Here is a 20,549-nt window from a genome sequence, read left to right as displayed (position 1 = left end):
GGTATGAAGATGCAACAAGTCCAACCTCTGCCCCCCATATAGTGTCACAGGATCCCATGAGGGTCAGCCTGACTATATTCTAATGTGTACGGTCACTTAGCATCAGCCCGCTATATTGGGGGCCCAATAATGGACACCTTTAGGCCTCTGGTATTGTGGATGCACCTGGTTTAGCTGGAGGACTTTCAGGAGTGGAGGAACCAAACAGACGAGACATGAAGCCACGTTTCTGCTGTGGTGGTTGAGACAGAGGAGGAGATGACACTGTGCAGGGAGAAGGACCGGAGACTTCAAAGACATCCAGGGCAGGAGGTGGAGGCGACGCAGCCAGGGGAGGAGATGCGGGCACTGTAGTTGGTATCTGAAGAGGTGTGCCAGGGCCCGAACTGTCAGGAGAACCAGAGTTTATAGGGACCACAGGGGACTGAGAACCGGAGGAAGGGCTTTGTCCGTTGGTCGCTACCGGAGAAGCCAGACGTTTATTATTCTCTAACATTTCCAGGAATCTGCGGGAACATACGGGAAATATTAGCTAAAGGAGACAAACATCTCATTGACAGATTGTGCCGATACGAGAGACGTCAGAATTCACACAGAAATACGGAAACAGGCACAGAAAGAGTGCGTCATCTGGTTAATAAGCCTAGGGTGAGTGGGAGGACGCAGTACATGTCTGCCGGTGCCAGCTTTGTGCAAAACACAGAGGGAACTGCGTGGCATACGGCACACTGTGAGGTCTAAAAACGGATAGGCAGGACAACGAAAAGGTAATTGCTCCAGGGAAACCATAAAGCCACAAGGTACACTAAGCCTCAATGGCTTTTCTGCCCCTTACTTCAAAGGGGTTATCCGGTCTAAAATGATAAGTCTGCAGTCTCTGGGTGACTGCAGACTTATGAATTCCCCCAAAGCATGCACTCAGCGCTGCGGGGATTCACTGGTGTCAGCGCTGGGAACAGAAGGGATGTATGGGTTATGCATACTCCCGGTCAGAACCTGACAAGCGGGCGCAGCCTCGCTCCATGCCCTGTCTAGTGACGCAATCGTCTAATGGGCATGGATGTCTTCCACCTGCGGCCCTGCTACATACAAGTCTATGGAGTAGGATCGTGCCCAATTGTTGGGTTCTGGCCAGGAGTTTTCATAACGCATATATCACTGCCATTCCCGGTGCTGACACCAGCGTGGGCGCTGGGGAATTCATACGTCTGCAGTCACAGAATGACTGCAGGCTTAGGCTGGGTTCACATTGCGTTAACAGCAGCCCGTTCAATACATACGTTAACGGGCTGCTGTTAACGCAAGTGCCGATGTGTCATCACCCTAGCGCAGATAGAGCTAGCAGATGCTCTATCTGCACTAGCGGTGACGGACCCGGAAACGCTGCAGCCCGTTCAAAAGTTTAGGGTCACCCAGACAATTTTGTGTTCTCCATGAAAACTCATACTTTAATTAACCAAATGAGTTGCCAAATGAATTGAAAATCTAGTCCAGACATTGACAAGGTTCGAAAAATAGGGATTTTTGTGTACTCACAGTAAAATCCTTTTCTACGAGCCAATCATTGGGTGACACAGGACCATGGGTGTTATGCTGCTGCCACTAGGAGGACACTAAGTAATACAGAAAGAATAGCTCCTCCTCTGCAGTATACACCCTCCTGCTGCCTCCAAGTGTGTTGAGGGAGGATCTAAATTGATCCTTCACCGTTGAATCAGTGATTTCCAAATTAATCTACAGGGCGTTGCCGGCAACTGAAAATGACCAGAAGGAGACGTGTGTCCTGTTGGGGGGGAGGGGGGGGGGATCAAGCATATCTCTGGCCCCCGTTTATTGTGTATCACTTTTCATAATGATAGAAATTATACTTCAACCAATCAGCATAAGAACACGCTCACGGTTCTTAACCTATAAGAATGCAGGAACAGTCTGTACGTCAAAGTCTCGTAGAACAATACACCCTCAGTTTCATGTCCTGTCCAGATTGCAACAATCAAGGTCTCATAACAGCTGTGAACTTTAGCCTAGTAACAAAATTTATCTTAAAACAGCAAAATGGAGTCGAAAAGCACAAAATGGAGGATCTTTCTTATGTTGTCCCTTCACAAGTGAACCAGTTCGGTAACAAAGCAGTAGGAGCTTAACATTTAGCCAGGATGAACTATGTCAAAACCAAGGCAACACAGAAAACCAAAGCCGTTATGCTAACAGGGTGGGTGCTGTGTCCCCCAATGATTGGCTCGGAGAAAAGGATTTTACGGTGAGTACACAAAAATCCCTGTTTCTCCTACGCCTCATTGTGGGACACAGGACCATGGGACGTCCTAAAGCAGTCCCTGGGTGGGGAACAATCAACTGTAATTGCTCCTTGTACCCAAAGGTTACAGATGCGGCACAGCCGCCTGCAAAATTCATCTGCCGACGGTCGCATCTGCCGAGGCCTCAGAATGGAATATGGCAATGTTTTGTAAACGTTTGCAGACTGGACCAGGTCGCAGCTCTGCAAACTTATGCTGCCGAAGCTTGGTGCCGGATGGCCCAAGACGCACCCACTGACCGAGTGGAACGAGACTTAATCCCTGCTGGGACAGAATGACCTCTGTCTCGGTAGGACTCCTGAATAGCTGAACAAATCCATTTTGCTATTGTCGCCTTGGAAGCGGGAAACCCCTTCCTTGGCCCGTCCTGGAGCACAAACAGGACATCTGACCCGAGGAAGGGCGCCGTCCGCGAGACGTGAGAGCTCTCCCTAAATCCAGTGTGTGGAGGGCCTTTCTCGATGCGATGTACTGGTGCCAGACAGAGAGACAGTAAGACAATCTCCTGATTGAGGTGAAAGGATGAGACAACCTTTGGCAAAAAGGATGGGGATGTTCTCAAAACCACCCTATCCTGCTGAAAATTCAGGAATGGAAACTTGACAAGACAGAGCCGCCAGCTCGGAGACTCGTCTAATGGACGTGACCGCAACCAGGAAGGCAACCTTCCTTGAAAGAAAAGACAGGGAAACCTCCTATAGAGGGTCGAAAAGAGCTTCTTGCAAGACTACGAGGACCAGATTAAGGTTCCATGGTTCCAACGGCATCTTATAGGGTGGCACCTTATGGGAGACTCCCTGAATGAACGTCTTCACTTGTAATCTATTAGCAATTCTGCATTGGAACAGAACGGACAGGGCTGAAAACTGCCCCTTGAGAGAACTAAGGGCGAGACCTAAGTCCAAACCTGTTTGTAAAAATTTGAGGATGGAAGGAATGGAAAATTCAAGAGGAGAACGTCCCCGGTCGTTGCCCCAGGAAAAGAAGGTTTTCCCAAGAGCGATGATAAAAGCGCATAGACGTAGGCTTTCTAGCGCTGATCTGGTAGAGATGACTTCCAGAGAGAAACCTGCCTGGGTTGGAACCCAGGACTCAACAGCCATGCCGTCAAACACAGGGTGCCTCAGGGTTCTGGTGATAAATGGGGCCCTGTGAAAGGAGGTCTGCGCGATTTGGTAATTGCCAGGGAACATCGGCGACTAGTTGAACTAGTTCCGCGTACCACGCCCGGCACGTCAATCTGGCGCAATCAGGATTATCAATACTCCCTCTGCTCTGATCATCTTGATGACTCTCGGCAGCAAGGGGAGCGGAGGAAATATGTACGGAAGCCAAAAATGATGCCATGGGAGTACGAGCGCATCTGCCCCGATTGCTGTTGGATCGTGGGACCGAGCTATGAAGTCGGGAACCTTGGAATTTAGCTGTGAGGCCATCAGATCCACGTCTGGGGAGCCCCTATGACAGCAGATCTGGTGGAAAATCTCCGGATAGAGAGACCACTCCCCAGAGTTGAGGCGACTGAGGAAATCTGCCTCCCAATTGTCCACTCCTGGATGTGAACCACAGAAATCATTGAGCGGTTTTCCTCGGCCCAATGGAGAATGTAGCCTACCTTGTTCATGGCTGCCCTGCTGCGGGTTTGCCCTTGTCAGTTGATGTATGCCACTGCAGTGGCATTGTCGAACTGCATCCTGATGGGAAGACCCGCCAGGAAGGGATGGAATTGGAGAAGGGCTAACCTAATTGCCCGAATTTCTAAGATGTTGATCGGAAGGCGTGATTCCTGAAGTTACCGGCGGACCTGAGCAGTGTGATATAAGAATAAAGCTCCCCAGCCTAGAAGACTGGCATCTGTTGTCACAACTGGCCAATGTACTGGAAGAAAAAACTTCCCTTGATTCAGGGACGACTTTAATGTCCACCACCTGAGAAACTGTGACTCACTGGGAAAAGAAGAACAGACGTCGAGGGAGAACGGGTTCCTGTCCCAAACAGCTAGGAGGGCATGCTGTACGGGACGGAGGTGTATTTGGGCAAATGGAACTGCCTCCAAGGCTGCTACCATCCTGCCAAGGACTCTCATACTGAAATACAGAGAGTGAGAGCGAGGTTGAGAGAGCTTCCGAGCTTCCCGCTGCAAGGCTGAGATCTTTTCTGGGGGAAGAAGCACCAATGCCTGGGACGAGTCCAGTATCATTCCTAGAAAGGAAATTCGCTGAGCCGGTACTGGGGAAGATTTTTTGAAGTTTATCTTCTAACCCAGGCGAGAATGATGAGGATATCGTCTAGATACGGTAGCACCACCACTCCTCGGGAGTGGAGTATGGCCATAGCAGCCGCCAAGACCTTTGTGAGTACCCTGGGGGCGATGGCGAGGCCGAAGGGCAGAGCAACTAATTGGAAGCGAAGAAACCTTTAGTGAGAAGGTAAGATAGGAATGTGGAGGTACGCGTCTTGGATTTCAATAGACACCAGGAACTCGCCTTTTCCCATGGAGGCGATGACAGAACGAAGCGATTCCATCCGGAACCGTCGCACCCTGAAGAACAGCAGTTTTAGGTCCAGTATGGGCCGTACTGTAGCCTCTTTCTTTGGAACCATGAAGAGGTTTGAATAAAAACCTTGAAACAGTTCGCTTTGAGGGACTGGAATAATAACTACGTCTTTACTCAGAGAGCATATAGCTTGGAACAACTCTGAACCTTTTGCCCTGGGAGGACGAGATAAGAAGTCTATCTTGTATCCGGAGAACGCTAAGTCGCGGATCCACTCGTCGAAAACGACAGAGAGCCACGCGGCACTGAAGGAAAGCAGGCGGCCGCCTACTTTGAGGATGTTCCCCGGATACCACAGGGAGTCACTGTGTGGAAGATCTGCCCGTTCTGGAGCCTTTGGATCCCGACTGCCTAGGCCTGCCTCTTCAAGGGAAAGGTGTATAAGAGGCCTGGGAACCTGTCTGCAAGTTGTGCCCGGCTGGAACCGGGAGATGTGGAAGTAGAGGACCAGTTTGAGTTGTAACGAAAAAAATCGGGACCGAGCCTGTGGTTGTGGAAGAAATTTACTCTTCCCTCCAGTGGCGTCGGAAATCAATTGGTTGAGCTTTTCGCCAAAAAAGGCGACCGCTCTGATATGATAGAGAAGTCAATGACTTTTTTTATTTTATTTTTTTTAGAAACAGAATCCGCACGCCAGTCCCTGAGCCATAAGGACCTCCGGATAGTGATGGCATTTGCTGCTGCTTGAGAAGCGCAGTTAGCGGCATCCAGGGACATGGTCACTACGAAATCTCCCACGCTGGTTATCTGAAGCACCGTGGGTCATAGCTTTAGCCACCCACGTAGTGGCAAAAGATGGGAAGAGTGCGGCTGCTGAGGCTTCAAAGGCTGAACGCGCTATATTGTCGATCGGTTGGGTTTTTTAATAGAGGCGCCCTCCAAGGAGGATAAAACAGATTTAGTAGCCAAGCGCGATCTGGGGAGACTGCGACCAATCTTTTCTTGGATCCTGGGCAAAGGAATATTTTGACTCCATGGGCTTCTGCCCTGTGAATCGTTTATCTGGACAGATCTTGTGAGAATCATGAGTGTCGAATACTCTGTGAGCTCGCTTGGTCCTCTTAAAGGACACGGCATGATCCGTTTTAGATAAAGGTTCCTCCTCAAGCTTCAAAGCCTTATTCACTGACTCAATGAGAGAGTCGAGAGTCTCCTGATCATGATGAAATTCCTGATCTAGGGACGTATCAGAATCGTCCTCTGAAACAGGTTCTCTACTAGCCCCAATGGAAGGGGAGCGGGAAATGGAGCTCTCAGAACCCGAATCCCGGTGATGGTCTGAGGATATGGCATGAGTCCTGTTCCTGGAAGAGCGAGAGCTCCTTGGCAAGGTACGACCCCTGGAGTACGAGGGGTTCTGATCATCGGAAGCGTCATCCGTAAAAGGTACCCTGGTTAGAGGAAGGGTCTCGGAACGATTCTAATGCTTTTGCCAGGGATGCCATAGACCGGGTAAGGGAGGTAGCCCACTCAGGGGGACTAGTCGGTATCAGTAACAGGTGGTTCCTGAACAGTCACCGGTTCACAAGCTGTGTATAATGCAGTATTGTGACCCCGGGGTTATGACACCTTACGAGCGGTACATGTCGCAAAGAACATAGGGTAGGTTTCCCAGACTTTTTGTGAGGCTTTGATTGAGGCATAACATAGCCTTGAGGAGAGTGCTTTCTAACAGGGGAAGGGTTAAGCTATGTTTCTGGAGCTTACCCAGGTCCTGTGTCTTGAGTCCCCAGGGGAGGTCCGCAGTGTGATGCCACGGGAGTTATGCACAGGAATCGCTAGTCCTGAAGGCTGTGATTCAAAAGGCTGGAGCAGCGCTGCAGCAGCAGCCCTGTGGGTGTACCAAGATGGCCGCCAAGATCAGGATAGTGAGAGCACTTCTCAGGAAACGAGAAGCACCAGAAAGAGTGGGCGGCGGTAACTGTCGGTGGGCGTGGCCAAAACTCCAGCCTGTATGAAGGGGAAAAGCCGGGGGCTAAATTTTAAACCTGCGGTTGCGGCCTGCAGCGCCGCGACCGCTATTAGCGCCATTCTTAAGCCACACTCCCTGAATGAATTGCCGCACTGCGGACCAGCCACGGACCTGGGCTTTAAGGTGCGGAACTCCCATACCCCGGGGACCAGGACCCCCCAGCGTCTCGGCCCCCGCAGTGCACTTCTGGTAGATGCGGTGGGCCAGTGCTCAATCCACTGTCGCCATAGTCAGGGAGGGGGTGGAGAGCTTCTGCCGCCTTGCGTCATCCGCTATATCAGGGGTGATGCAGAGGGGGGCTGCACGGACGCCATACATATTTATGTCCGGCTATGCCCCTGGATCCAGGAGAGGTAGATGGAGGGCTACTCCATGTGGTCGCCTGCTATGGAAGGGGAAGATCGGAACGCGAAGGAACCGTCGCCCGTAAGGTAAGCTCAGGGCTGGCATCCAACGTTGCAGGAAAGGATACGGGAGGAACGCTCCACGTACTTGCCTGTTGATGATTCGGGGGAGATCGGAACCTAGAAAGGATCCGTCGCCCCAATTCGCTCAGTTAAGAGAAAAAATAGAATACAAAGTAAAAAATTTAAATAAAAACGGTGGGGTCTGAAAGCAGACCCAAGTGCCTCCTACAGACACTAAGCAAGAACTGGTTCACTGAGAGCCAGCAGGAGGGTGAACACTGCAGGGGAGGAGTTATTCTTTCTGTATTACTTAGTGTCCTCCTAGTGGCAGCAGCATAACACTCATGGTCCTGTGTCCCCCAATGAGGCGTAGGAGAAAAAGATTTTTATTTGAAAATAATTTTCTCCTTCAAACTTTGCTTTTGTCAAAGAATGCTCCCTTTGTAGCGATTACAGCATTGCAGACCTTTAGCATTCTAGTAGTTAGTTTGCTGAGGTAATCTGGAAAAATTTCCCCCCATGCTTCCAGAAGGTCCTCTCCCAAGTTGGTTTGGCTTGATGGGCACTTTTTGCGCACCATACGTCAAGCTACTCCCACAAAAGCTCAATGGGGTTGAGATCTGGTATCTGCGCTGGCCACTCCATTACAGATAGAATACCAGCTGCCTGCTTCTTCCCCAAATAGTTCTTGCATAATTTGGAGGTGTGCTTTGGTTCATTGTCCTGGTGTAGGATGAAATTGGCTCCAATCAAGCGTTGTCCACAGGGTATGGCATGGTGCTACAAAGTGGAGTGATAGCCTTCCTTATTCAAAATCCATTTTACCTTGTACAAATCTCCCACTTTACCAGCACCAAAGCAACCCCAGACCATCACATTACCTCCACCATGCCTGACAGATGGCATCAGGCACTATTCTAGAATCTTTTCAGTTGTTCTGGGTCTCACCAATGTTCTTCTGTGTGATCCAAACACCTCAAACTTGGATTCGTCTGTCCAGAACACTTTTTTCCAATCTTCCTCTGTCCAATGTCTGTGTTCTTTTGCCCATATTAATCTTTTCCTTTTATTAGCCAGTCTCAGACATGGCTTTTTTTTTTTGCCACTCTGCCCTGAAGGCCAGCATCCCGGAGTCACCTCTTCACTGTAGATGTTGACACTGGCGTTTTGCGTGTACTATTTAATGAATCTGCCAGTTGAGGACCTGGGAGGCGTTGAGTTCTCAAACTACAGACTCTAATGTACTTGTCTTGTTGCTCAGTTGTGCAGTGGGGCCTCCCACTTCTCTTTCTACTCCGGTTAGAGCCTGTTTGTGCTCTCCTCTGAAGGGAGTAGTACACATCGTTGCAGGAAATCTTCAGTTTCTTGGCAATTTCTCGCATGGAATAGCCTTCATTTCTAAGAACAAGAATAGACTGTCGAGTTCCACATGAAAGTTCTTTTTTTCTGGCCATTTTGAGAGTTTAATGGAACCAACAAATGTAATGCTCCAGATTCTCAACTTGCTCAAAGGAAGGTCAGGTTTATAGGGTCTCTAATCAGCCAAACTGTTTTCAGCTGTGCTAACATACTTGCACAAGGGTTTTCAAGGGTATTCTAACCATCCATTAGCCTTCTTACACAGTTAGCAAACACAAAGTACCATAAGAACACTGGAGTAATGGTTGTTGGAAATGGGCCTCTATACACCTATGAAGATATTGCATTACAAACCAGACGTTTGCAGCTAGAATAGTCATTTACCACATTAACAATGTATAGAGTGTATTTCTGAATCATTTAATGTTAGCTTCATTGGAAAAAACTGTGCTTTTCTGTCAGAAATAAGGAAATTTATAAGTTACCCTAAACTTTTGAACGGTAGTGTAGGTGTAAAAAAAAGAAATCGCACACTCATATGAATCCCTTGGTGCACCTCCTCCAGACTTCTCTCCTTCTCTTCCGAAAGACGTGGAAGGGATGTGACCACTGCAGCCAATGAATGGCCGCAATGATTGGCTGCAGTTGTCAAACATCTTTCACACCTGCCAGAAGAAAAGGAAGGAAAAGAAGGTGGGGAACACAGTCAGCAGAATTCAGCAGCGCTACAGGATCCATAGATGAGTTTATTCAATTTCTTTTTTTTTTTAACCAAATTGAAGCCGTAACAAAAACGAGAGATGGACAGAAAATCCCTTTAACCACTCAGGTTCCGAAAGTCGCATGTGAACATATATAGATGCCACAGATTTATATATAGTAGAGTAAACAAAGAGCTAGCACTCGACTGTAGATGGGATGTAGGCGGTGCAAGTGAAAGGAGTCGGATGACCCCCAATACTTGAAGGAAACGAATCACTGCACACGTCAGGATAAGTCAACTTTTGCTGAGGTGAAAGTTTATTCAAGGTGCAAAATAATGAAGGACGTAACAGGGCAACAATTCAAAGTCTCTGACGTTTCGGCCACACAGTGGCCTTGATCACAGAGTAGTGCTGCAAAGAAAAAAACATATAAATATACAATATATACAGTTGTAGAAAAAAATATATACATACTATGTACAAATAAAAAAGACTCAGTTTGGAACAACGGACCACAAACTGAGCCCTAGGGGAAATGGAACACATGTCAATAGAGTTAATGAAATAGGCAAGACAAGGAAATCAGCAACCTGTAAATAACGTTTTCGTATAAGGCAAAAGGACAAAGAAATGGGTCCTATAGGAGTTAAAGTGAACATAGGTAAAAAGGACGTATGGATCGAATTCTAACAACAGGAGGACAGAATGAATGTACATATTTAAAGTTCTAATATTTGTGTAGTACACCGGTCCAGTGCAGACTTCAACTGAAACAAAGAATGCGTACATGTATACATGTCTATAGATGCACACCCAATGTGTGGGGCTATATATTAGCAGGGGTTATGTATTAACAGCAGGGTAATAACATGTGCTCCACATCAAAAAAGAGTAACTACCTAGGGTCCTAACGCAACACAGGTTCCATAGAGCTATATGGAAGGACTGTAGAAGGCAAGGGCATGCAGCACAGATCTGTCCAAGTGGGTAAAACCCGTAAAGTTCTGTAGAGAGATATATGTTAAAGAGTGTAAGATGGTCACCCATGTGGGGGGATTAATTATATTAAAAGGTATAGTCAAAGCACAATGGTACTTGTGTATACAAAGGTGCCGCCTACCTAGGGTCCCAGACTCCCCTTTGTGCATAGCCACCACCCGACGATGCACAAGATTCATAATATTATCCGGGGCCACTGGCCACTTCTGCACAAGGCCTATCCACAGATCCCAATTTTCAGAGACCCCCCCTAATGAGCATGAGGCGTCCCAACAATGTAAAGGATAAAGTGGTGCGAGCTGACTTAGGTTCATCTAAACCACTTCCACACAGGACACTGACAGGCCAAAAAAGAACGGGCACATTTCCCTGTCTGAATTGCATGTGCTGCTCTAATATCATTAAGGGTAATGAAGTCCTACATCCACACACTGGGAAGGCTTTCCCTATCAGGGACTATCACACATGCGCATCGAACTTTGTAATCTATATCATCAAATGTCCGTGTGGATTATTATATGTGGGGGAAACCACCCAAGCCATCAGAAATAGGATCTCCAGCCATAAATCCACTATTAGATGTGGTAAGACCTGGCTGCCACTACCGTTACATTTTAAAGAAGCCCAACACACGGTTGCCCAACTTAGGTTTCAAATAATTGAAAGAGTCCCGCGCCCTAGACGTGGGGGTAACCACATCCAATTGCTCAAACAGCGAGAGTCATACTGGATCTATACGCTAGACACTCTCCATCCTAGGGGTCTTAATAGGGAAATTGATTGGCTATCTTAACCAGGTTTCTATTTTTCCCTAGGCAAACTAACCCACTGCATCTGTAGAATTTGTATTATTCTTCATCAGGATGGTAAGACGCATACCCTTTAGGAGTTTTTTTTAGAAAAGTTTCTTTTTTTAAAAAAAGTTTCCTTTCTGTACCAAAAAGTTTCCTTTATTATTTAATTTTTTTTCCCCCTCTTTTTTTCACCCAGGTGTAGTATCTCTTTTGTTTCCATTATTTTACTTTTCATTTTTATTTTTTATGTTTTAACCATTACCTTTATTCTTTTGACCCTTTCAACTCAAGGCTCTTAGTATGAATAATCAGGGTGTTTTGGACTCCTACCACTTATATGTGACTTATGTCTATATTTTGTTGCTTTTCTATGCATAGTTCATGCTGACACCTCTATGCACAAAAATTCATTTGGGCCTGTATCTGTTTCCACATATGGGTATATGTATACATGTTGTGTATGTCTTTCCCTGTATATATGGAGTTGCTTGTGCCTGACAGCACATTATTTAGTGACTTGTCACTGTCCCCTTGCGTCACCTCTTTATCCATGCCCGCCATATATTCCCACTTCATAGCTCTACATGGTACACTCTATTCCATTCATTCAGGGTTCCCTGTACGCACGCGCCCCACGCCAATACTCTCTGGCGTGAGTGCGCAAACGCTCATTCTTGTGCCGCTCCCGCCCACTCCCTTCAGGATGACGGCGCGCGCGCCGCCTTTTCTGGCTGCCCGCCAGTGTACTGGTGACACTGCGCAAGCGCGGGTCTCCTCTGACGGCTCCTGCGCTTTACTGCTCTGCGCAGGCGCCTTTTTGCTCCCCGGACTTCTGGTCGGGCCCTCTATAACAGCGCGCCGCCAGCTTCATAGCACATCCGCCTCCCTGCCAAGACACTGTGTGTCGGCATCTTACCCTGGATCTTCATAGTGGACGGGACCCCTGCACCACCAATGGATGTGAGACTCAGATCTCAGATAAGTGCTCCTTCTTTGATTATTCCGCTGTGTAATTAATATGCGTCTCTATACAGGTGAACCCACGCCATACCAAGTGTCTAACTTAAGGGCTAAGGTCCGGACACCCCTTTCATACTACACTTGCGGTGCTGGGACCCTAGGTAGGCGGCACCTTTGTATACACAAGTACCATTGTGCTTTGACTATACCTTTTAATATAATTAATCCCCCCACATGGGTGACCATCTTACACTCTTTAACATATATCTCTCTACAGAACTTTACGGGTTTTACCCACTTGGACAGATCTGTGCTGCATGCCCTTGCCTTCTACAGTCCTTCCATATAGCTCTATGGAACCTGTGTTGCGTTAGGACCCTAGGTAGTTACTCTTTTTTGATGTAGAGCACATGTTATTACCCTGCTGCTAATACATAACCCCTGCTAATATATAGCCCCACACATTGGGTGTGCATCTATAGACATGTATACATGTACGCATTCTTTGTTTCAGTTGAAGTCTGCACTGGACCGGTGTACTACACAAATATTAGAACTTTAACCCCTTTACCCCCAAGGGTGGTTTGCACGTTAATGACCGGGCCAATTTTTACAATTCTGACCACTGTCCCTTTGTGAGGTTATAACTCTGGAACGCTTCAACGGATCCCAGTGATTCTGACATTGTTTTCTCGTGACATATTGTACTTCATGACAATGGTAAAAATTCTTTGATAGTACCTGCGTTTATTTGTGAAAAAAACTGAAATTTGGCGAAAATTATGAAAATTTCGCAATTTTCCAACTTTGAATTTTTATGCAATTAAATCAGAGATATGTCACACAAAATACTTAATAAGTAACATTTCCCACATGTCTACTTTACATCAGCACAATTTTGGAACCAAAATTTTTTTTTGTTAGGGAGTTATAAGGGTTAAAAGTTGACCAGCAATTTCTCATTTCTACAACACCATTTTTTTTTAGGGACCACATCTCATTTGAAGTCATTTTGAGGGGTCTATATGATAGAAAATACCCAAGTGTGACACCATTCTAAAAACTACACCCCTCAAGGTTCTCAAAACCACATTCAAGAAGTTTATTAACCCTTCTGGTGCTTCACAGGAATTTTTTGAATGTTTAAATAAAAACGAACATTTAACTTTTTTTCACAAAAAATTTAATTCAGCTCCAATTTGTTTAATTTTACCAAGGGTAACAGGAGAAAATAGACCCCAAACATTGTTGTACAATTTGTCCTGAGCACGACAATACCCCACATGTGGGGGTAAACCACTGTTTGGGCGCATGGCAGAGCTCGGAAGCGAAGGAGCGCCATTTGACTTTTCAATGCAAAATTGACTGGAATTGAGATGGGACGCCATGTTTCGTTTGGAGAGCCCCTGATGTGCCTAAACATTGAAACCCCCCACAAGTGACACCATTTTGGAAAGTAGACCCCTTAAGGAACTTATCTAGATGTGTGGTGAGCACTTTGACCCACCAAGTGCTTCACAGAAGTTTATAATGCAGAGCCGTAAAAATAAAACAAAAAATTTTTCCCACAAAAATTATTTTTTTAGCCCCCAGTTTTGTATTTTCCCGAGGGTAACAGGAGAAAGTGGACCCCAAAATTTGTTGCCCAATTTGTCCTGAGTGCGATAATACACCATATGTGGGGGGAACCACTGTTTGGGCGCATGGGAGGGTTCGGAAGGGAAGGAGTGCCATTTGAATGCAGACTTAGATGGAATGGTCTGCAGGTGTCACATTGCGTTTGCAGAGCCCTTAATGTACCTAAACAGTAGAAACCCCCCACAAGTGACACCATTTTGGAAAGTAGACCCCCTAAGGAACTTATCTACATGTGTGGTGAGCACTTTGACCCACCAAGGGCTTCACAAAAGTTTATAATGGAGAGCCGTAAAAATAAAACAAAAATTTTTTCCCACAAAAATTATTTTTTAGCCCCCAGTTTTGTATTTTCCCGAGGGTAACAGGAGAAATTGGACCCCAAAATTTGTTGTCCAATTTGTTCTGAGTGCGCTGATACCCCATATGTGGGGGGGAACCACTGTTTGGGCGCATGGGAGGGCTCGGAAGGGAAGGAGCTCCATTTGGAATGCAGGCTTAGATGGAATGGTCTGCAGGTGTCACATTGCATTTGCAGAACCCCTAATGTACCTAAACAGTAGAAATCCCCCACAAGTGACCCCATATTGGAAACTAGACCCCCATGGAACTTATCTAGATGTGTTGTGAGAACTTTGAACCCCCAAGTGTTTCACTACAGTTTATAACGCAGAGCCGTGAAAATAAAAAATCTTTTTTTTTCCCACAAAAATTATTTTTAGCCCCCAGTTTTGTATTTTCCCAAGGGTAACAGGAGAAATTGGACCCCAAAAGTTGTTGTCCAATTTGTCCTGAGTACGCTGATACCCCATATGTTGGGGTAAACCCGTTTGGGCACACGGGAGAGCTCGGAAGGGAAGAAGCACTGTTTTACTTTTTCAACGCAGAATTGGCTGGAATTGAGATCGGACGCCATGTCGCGTGAGAGCCCCTGATGTGTCTAAACAGTGGAAACCCCCCAATTATAACTGAAACCCTAATCCAAACACACCCCTAACCCTAATCCCAACAGTAACCCTAACCACACCTCTAACCCTGACACACACCTAACCCTAATCCCAACCCTATTCCCAACTGTAAATGTAATCTAAACCCTAACCGTAACTTTAGCCCCAACCCAAACTGTAGCCTTAACCCTAACTGTAGCCCTAACCATAACCCTAGCCCTAACCCTAACCCTAGCCCTAACCCTAGCCCTAGCCCTAGCCCTAACCCTAGCCCTAATGGAAAAATGGAAATAAATACATTTTTTTAATTTTTCCCTAACTAAGGGGGTGATGAAGGGGGGTTTGATTTACTTTTATAGCGGGTTATTTAGCAGATTTTTATGATTGGCAGCCGTCACACACTGAAAGACGCTTTTTATTGCAAAAAATATTTTTTGCGTTACCACATTTTGAGAGCTATAATTTTTCCATATTTTGGTTCACAGAGTCATGTGAGGTCTTGTTTTTTACGGGACGAGTTGACGTTTTTATTGGTAACATTTTCGGGCACATTACATTTTTTGATCGCTTTTTATTCCGATTTTTGCGAGGCAGAATGACCAAAAACCAGCTATTCATGAATTTCTTTTGGGGGAGGCGTTTATACCGTTCCGCGTTTGGTAAAATTGATAAAGCAGTTTTATTCTTCGGGTCAGTACGATTACAGCGACACCTCATTTATATCATTTTTTTATGTTTTGGCGCTTTATTCTCAGGACTATAACTTTTTTTTTTTTTTGCTGATGATGCTGTATGGCGGCTCGTTTTTTGCGGGACAAGATGACGCTTTCAGCGGTATCATGGTTATTTATATCTGTCTTTTTGATCGCGTGTTATTCCACTTTTTGTTCGGCGGTATGATAATAAAGCGTTGTTTTTTGCCTCGTTTTTTTTTTTTTCCCCTTACGGTGTTTACTGAAGGGGTTAACTAGTGGGCCAGTTTTATAGGTCGGGCCGTTACGGACGCGGCGATACTAAATATGTGTACTTTTATTGTTTTTTTTTTTTATTTAGATAAAGAAATGTATTTAGGGGAATAATATTTTTTTTTTTTTTTTTCATTATTTAGGAATATTTTTTTTTTTTTTACACATTTTGAAATTTTTTTTTTTACTTTTTTACATTGTCCCAGGGGGGGACATCACAGATCAGTGATCTGACAGTGTGCACAGCACTCTGTCAGATCACTGATCTGACATGCAGCGCTGCAGCCTTCACAGTGCCTGCTCTGAGCAGGCTCTGTGAAGCCACCTCCCTCCCTGCAGGACCCGGATCCGCGGCCATCTTGGATCCGGGGCTGGAGGAAGCAGGGAGGGAGGTGAGACCCTCGCAGCAACGCGATCACATCGCGTTGCTGCGGGGGGCTCAGGGAAGCCCGCAGGGAGCCCCCTCCCTGCGGGAAGCTTCCCTATACCGCCGGCACATCGCGATCATCTTTGATCGCGGTGTGCCAGGGGTTAATGTGCCGGGGGCGGTCCGTGACCGCTCCTGGCACATAGTGCCGGATGTCAGCTGCGATAAACAGCTGACACCCGGCCGCGATCGGCGGCGCTCCCCCCGTGAGCGCCGCCGATCGCGCTGGACGTACTATCCCGTCCATGGTCATGGGGGCCCACCCCACCTCGACGGGATAGTACGTCCCATGTCAGAAAGGGGTTAAATATCTGCTGGCATCCATCTGGGTAAATAACTCCAACATATATATGACTAATCACATATACCATTTTTAGCCTTCATTTCTTATAAGGTGGTGTACATACCCACATGTGACCTTTATTATGTATCCCATTCGTATATCAATACCCTTTCTTGCTTCCCTATTTTGCGCCATTAGGGAACCACGGGCCGCACTCACCTTTGAATTTAATATTGACCTTATTATTCAATTTGGACTTCATCCGAGGGTATGTACATTTATTCTGTCCTCCTGTTGTTAGAATTCGATCCATACGTCCTTTTTACCTATGTTCACTTTAACTCCTATAGGACCCATTTCTTTGTCCTTTTGCCTTATACGAAAACGTTATTTACAGGTTGCTAATTTCCTTGTCTTGCCTATTTCATTAACTCTATTGACATGTGTTCCATTTCCCCTAGGGCTCAGTTTGTGGTCCGTTGTTCCAAACTGAGTCTTTTTGATTTTTACATAGTATGTACGGTATATATTTTTTTCTACAACTGTATATATTGTATATTTATATGTTTTTTTCTTTGCAGCACTACTCTGTGATCAAGGCCACTGTGTGGCCGAAACGTCAGAGACTTTGAATTGTTGCCCTGTTATGTCCTTCATTGTTTTGCACCTTGAATAAACTTTCACCTCAGCAAAAGTTGACTTATCCTGACGTGTGCAGTGATTTGTTTCCTTCACAGATTTATATATAGGCACCGTACCCCAATTGTCTTTACTATCAATCAACAATAAAAAATAAATTAAACTTCCATCCTAAAAAAAAAAAAAAAAAATAGGGATTTTTGTGTACTCACCGTAAAATCTTTTCTCCGAGCTACTCATTGGGGGACACAGCACCATGGGTGTTATGCTGCTGCCGCTAGGAGGCTGACACTAAGTTGAGACAAAAAAGTTAGCTCCTCCCCTGCAGTATACACCCTCATGCTGGCTTCCAGAGACTCAGTTCAGTGTAAAAGCAGTAGGGGATCATTAACAACATATTACATAATATTAGAGTATAACATGTCAGAGTAAGTCAAGAACCAAAAAAGGAACGAACCATAAGGCTAACAGGGTGGGTGCTGTGCCCCCAATGAGTGGCTTGGAGAAAAGGATTTTACGGTGAGTACACAAAGATCCCCATTTCTCCTTTGCTACATTGGGGGACACAGAACCATGAGAAGTCCCAAAGCAGTCTCTGGGTAGGGAACAATACAACCAAATAACTCCGTGTACCAACTGACTATAAATGCGCAAGAGCCGCCTGCAGAATACGTCTGCCAAGGGCCGCATCTGCAGAAGATTGAGTGTGGACATTGTAGTGCTTCGTAAAAGTATGCAGGCTGGACCATGTTGCGGCTTTGCAAACCTGCTCTGCCGACGCCTGGTGCCAAATGGCCCAGGAAGCACCCACCGACCGAGTTGAGTGTGCCCTAATCCCCGCCGGGATAAGTCTGCCCCTGACCCGATAAGATTCTTGAATAGCTGATCGGATTCGTCTGGCTATTGTGGCTTTAGAAGCGGCTAAACCCTGTGACCCTACGGGAGCACAAAGAGGGAGTCCGAATTGCGGAAGGGGGCAGTCCTAGAAATCTACCTCCTGAGGGCCCTTACCACTCCAAGGTGTGAAGGGCCTTTTCAACCCCATGTCTTGGCTGTGGGCAGAAGGAGGGAAGAACGATATCTTCATTAAGGTGGAAGGAAGAAAAGACGGAGATGGACGTAGGACTACTTTGTCCTTGTGGAAGGAAAGGAAGGGCGCCTGGCAGGACAGTGCGGCCAACTCTGAGACTCGCCTGATAGAGGTTACTGTTGTGAATTCAGCTTTTGGGCTCCCTCCGGTGGTTGTAGAGGGTAATGCAGTTGTGCCTCGACTGCAGGAGTGGACAGGTGTATCTACTAATTGCAAAACTGACTGGGGTATATAGCTTTGCAGGATCCTTTAGTCAGTGCCAGTTGTCCATTGTTCTTGAAGGATTCACTTCCCTGCTGGTCTCTCCAGTTTGCTGTGTTTTTCTACAAAGATAAGTCCTGGCTTTGTTTTTGCTGTCCACCTGCTGTGGACCTTATAGTTCTGTGCATTTTCATGTTTTTGTCTTGTCCAGCTTTGTCTGTGAAGGATTTTTTGCAGCCTAGCTATTTCTCTGGAGATGCAGATATACCCCCCATGTCTTTAGTCAGATGTGGTGATTCGTATTTTCTGCGGTGGATATTTTCTAGTGTTTTTATACTGACCGCATAGTACTCTGTTCTATTCTTTCTTTTTAGCTAGTATGGCCTCCTATGCTAAAATCTGATTTCACATCTGCGTATGTTATTTCCCTCTCCTCTCACAGTCAATATTTGTGGGGGGCTATCTATCCTTTGGGGATTTTCTCTGAGGCAAGATAAGTTTCCTGTTTCTGCCTTTAGGGGTAGTTAGATCTTAGGCTGTGCCGAGGGGTCTAGGGAGTGTTAGGTACCCCCCACGGCTACTTCTAGTTGCGCTGCTAGGTTCAGGTTTTGCGGTCAGTACAGGGACCACCTTCTCCAGAGTCCGTCTCATGCTGCTCCTAGGCCACCAGATCATAACAGGTTACTGCCACAAGGAAGGCGACCTTTCAGGAGAGAACAATCAGCGAGACAACCTGCAGATGTTCAAAAGAGGACTCCTGAAGAACACTCAGGACCAAACTGAGATCCCAAGTCTCTAACGGCATTCTATAGGGAGGTACTACGTGGGAGACCCCCTGAACAAAAGTCCTGACATGCAAGTCAGCAGCAATCTTTTGTTGGAACAACACGGATAATACTGAGATCTGACCCTTGAGGGAACTGAGCGCCAGACCGGAATCCAAGCTGGACTGGAGAAATTCCAGAATGGAGGGAATTGAAAAAACGAGAGGATGTCGTCCACGAAGCCTGCACAATGAGAAGAAGGCTTTCCAGGTGTGGTGATAGATGCGAGCGGAAGACGTCTTGCGAGCGCTTATCATGGTGGCAATGAATTGCTGTGAGAAACCAGCTTGAGTTAGGATCCAGGTTTCAACAGCCAAGTTTTTAAACGTAGGGCCCCTGAGCTCTGGTGGTAGATCGGCCCTTGGCGAAGCAGATCTGGGCGGTCTGGTAACCGCCAGGGAACGTTGGATACGAGTTGAACGAGCTCCGCGTACCACGCGCGACGTGGCCAATCCGGGGCGACTAGGATCAAAAGAACCCCCTCCATCTTGATTTTTCGGATTACCTTCGGTAGTAAAGGAAGCGGAGGAAACACGTACAGGAAGTGGAACCGATGCCATGGGGATATCAATGCGTCCACCCCGATGGCCTGGGGAACCCGAGAACGTGCTATGAAGTTGGGAACTTTTGCGTTCAGTCTGCACGCCATCAGATCCACGTCCGGAGTCCCCCAGCGAAGGCAAATCTGCTGGAAGACCTCCAGATGGAGTTCCCACTCCCCTGAGGCGAGACACTGACGGCTGAGAAAGTCCGCCGCCCAGTTCTCGACACCTGGAATGTGCACTGCAGAAATGGTGGAGCGGTTGTTCTCGGCCCAACGGAGAATGTGGGAGACCTCCCGCATCGCCGCCCTGCTGCGGGTCTTCCCCCTGATGGTTTATGTATGCCATAGCTGTGACGTTGTCTGATTGAATTCGAATTGGGTGACCCGCGAGAAGGAAGTGGAAACGTCTCAGGGCAAATCTGATCGCTCAAATCTCCAAGATGTTTATCGGAAGTCTCGACTCCCGAATGGTCCAACGCCCCTGGGCAGTGTGGAAATACTGCTCCCCAACCGAGGAGGCTGGCGTCGGTAGTCACCACCAGCCAGTGAGTTGGGAGAAAGGACCTCCCCTGGCTGAAGGATGATTCCAAAGTCCACCATTTGAGCGCTTGCCTGATCCGCGGGGACAGAGGACATGGTCTATTGAGGGATAAGGGACTCCTGTCCCAGTTGTCCAGCGGAGCCTGTTGTAAGGGGGGAAATGCAGTTGGGAAAAAGGAACCGCTTCCATTGCAGCCACCATTTTCCCCAGGATCCTCATGGCACACCGAATGGAATGAGGAAAGGGACGACAAAGTGTCCGGGTTCCCTGCTGAAACGCTTGGGCCTTGGACCAAGGAAGCAGGACCAGCCCCTTGGACGTGTCCAGGATCATGCCTAGGAAGGAGATTCATCGGGCTGGAATGGGGGAGGACTTGTCCAAG

At 46.9% G+C, this 20,549-nt stretch overlaps 1 protein-coding gene across 3 annotated transcripts in view; it reads right to left on the bottom strand.

The window, feature by feature from the left end:
* Nucleotides 1–20,549, bottom strand: part of RABL6 (RAB, member RAS oncogene family like 6) — a 47,465-nt gene that overhangs the window by 7,435 nt on the left and 19,481 nt on the right. For all 3 annotated transcript variants that reach the window (XM_069747611.1, XM_069747613.1, XM_069747612.1), the window contains exon 10: nucleotides 166–506. In XM_069747611.1, coding sequence (XP_069603712.1) covers nucleotides 166–506 — 341 coding nt within the window. The remainder of the gene's footprint in view (nucleotides 1–165; nucleotides 507–20,549) is intronic.

The sequence above is a fragment of the Ranitomeya imitator genome, chromosome 2 (genome assembly GCF_032444005.1).
Source record: "Ranitomeya imitator isolate aRanImi1 chromosome 2, aRanImi1.pri, whole genome shotgun sequence".
Lineage (NCBI taxonomy): Eukaryota > Metazoa > Chordata > Amphibia > Anura > Dendrobatidae > Ranitomeya > Ranitomeya imitator.
This window is presented reverse-complemented; position numbering and strand designations above follow the sequence as displayed.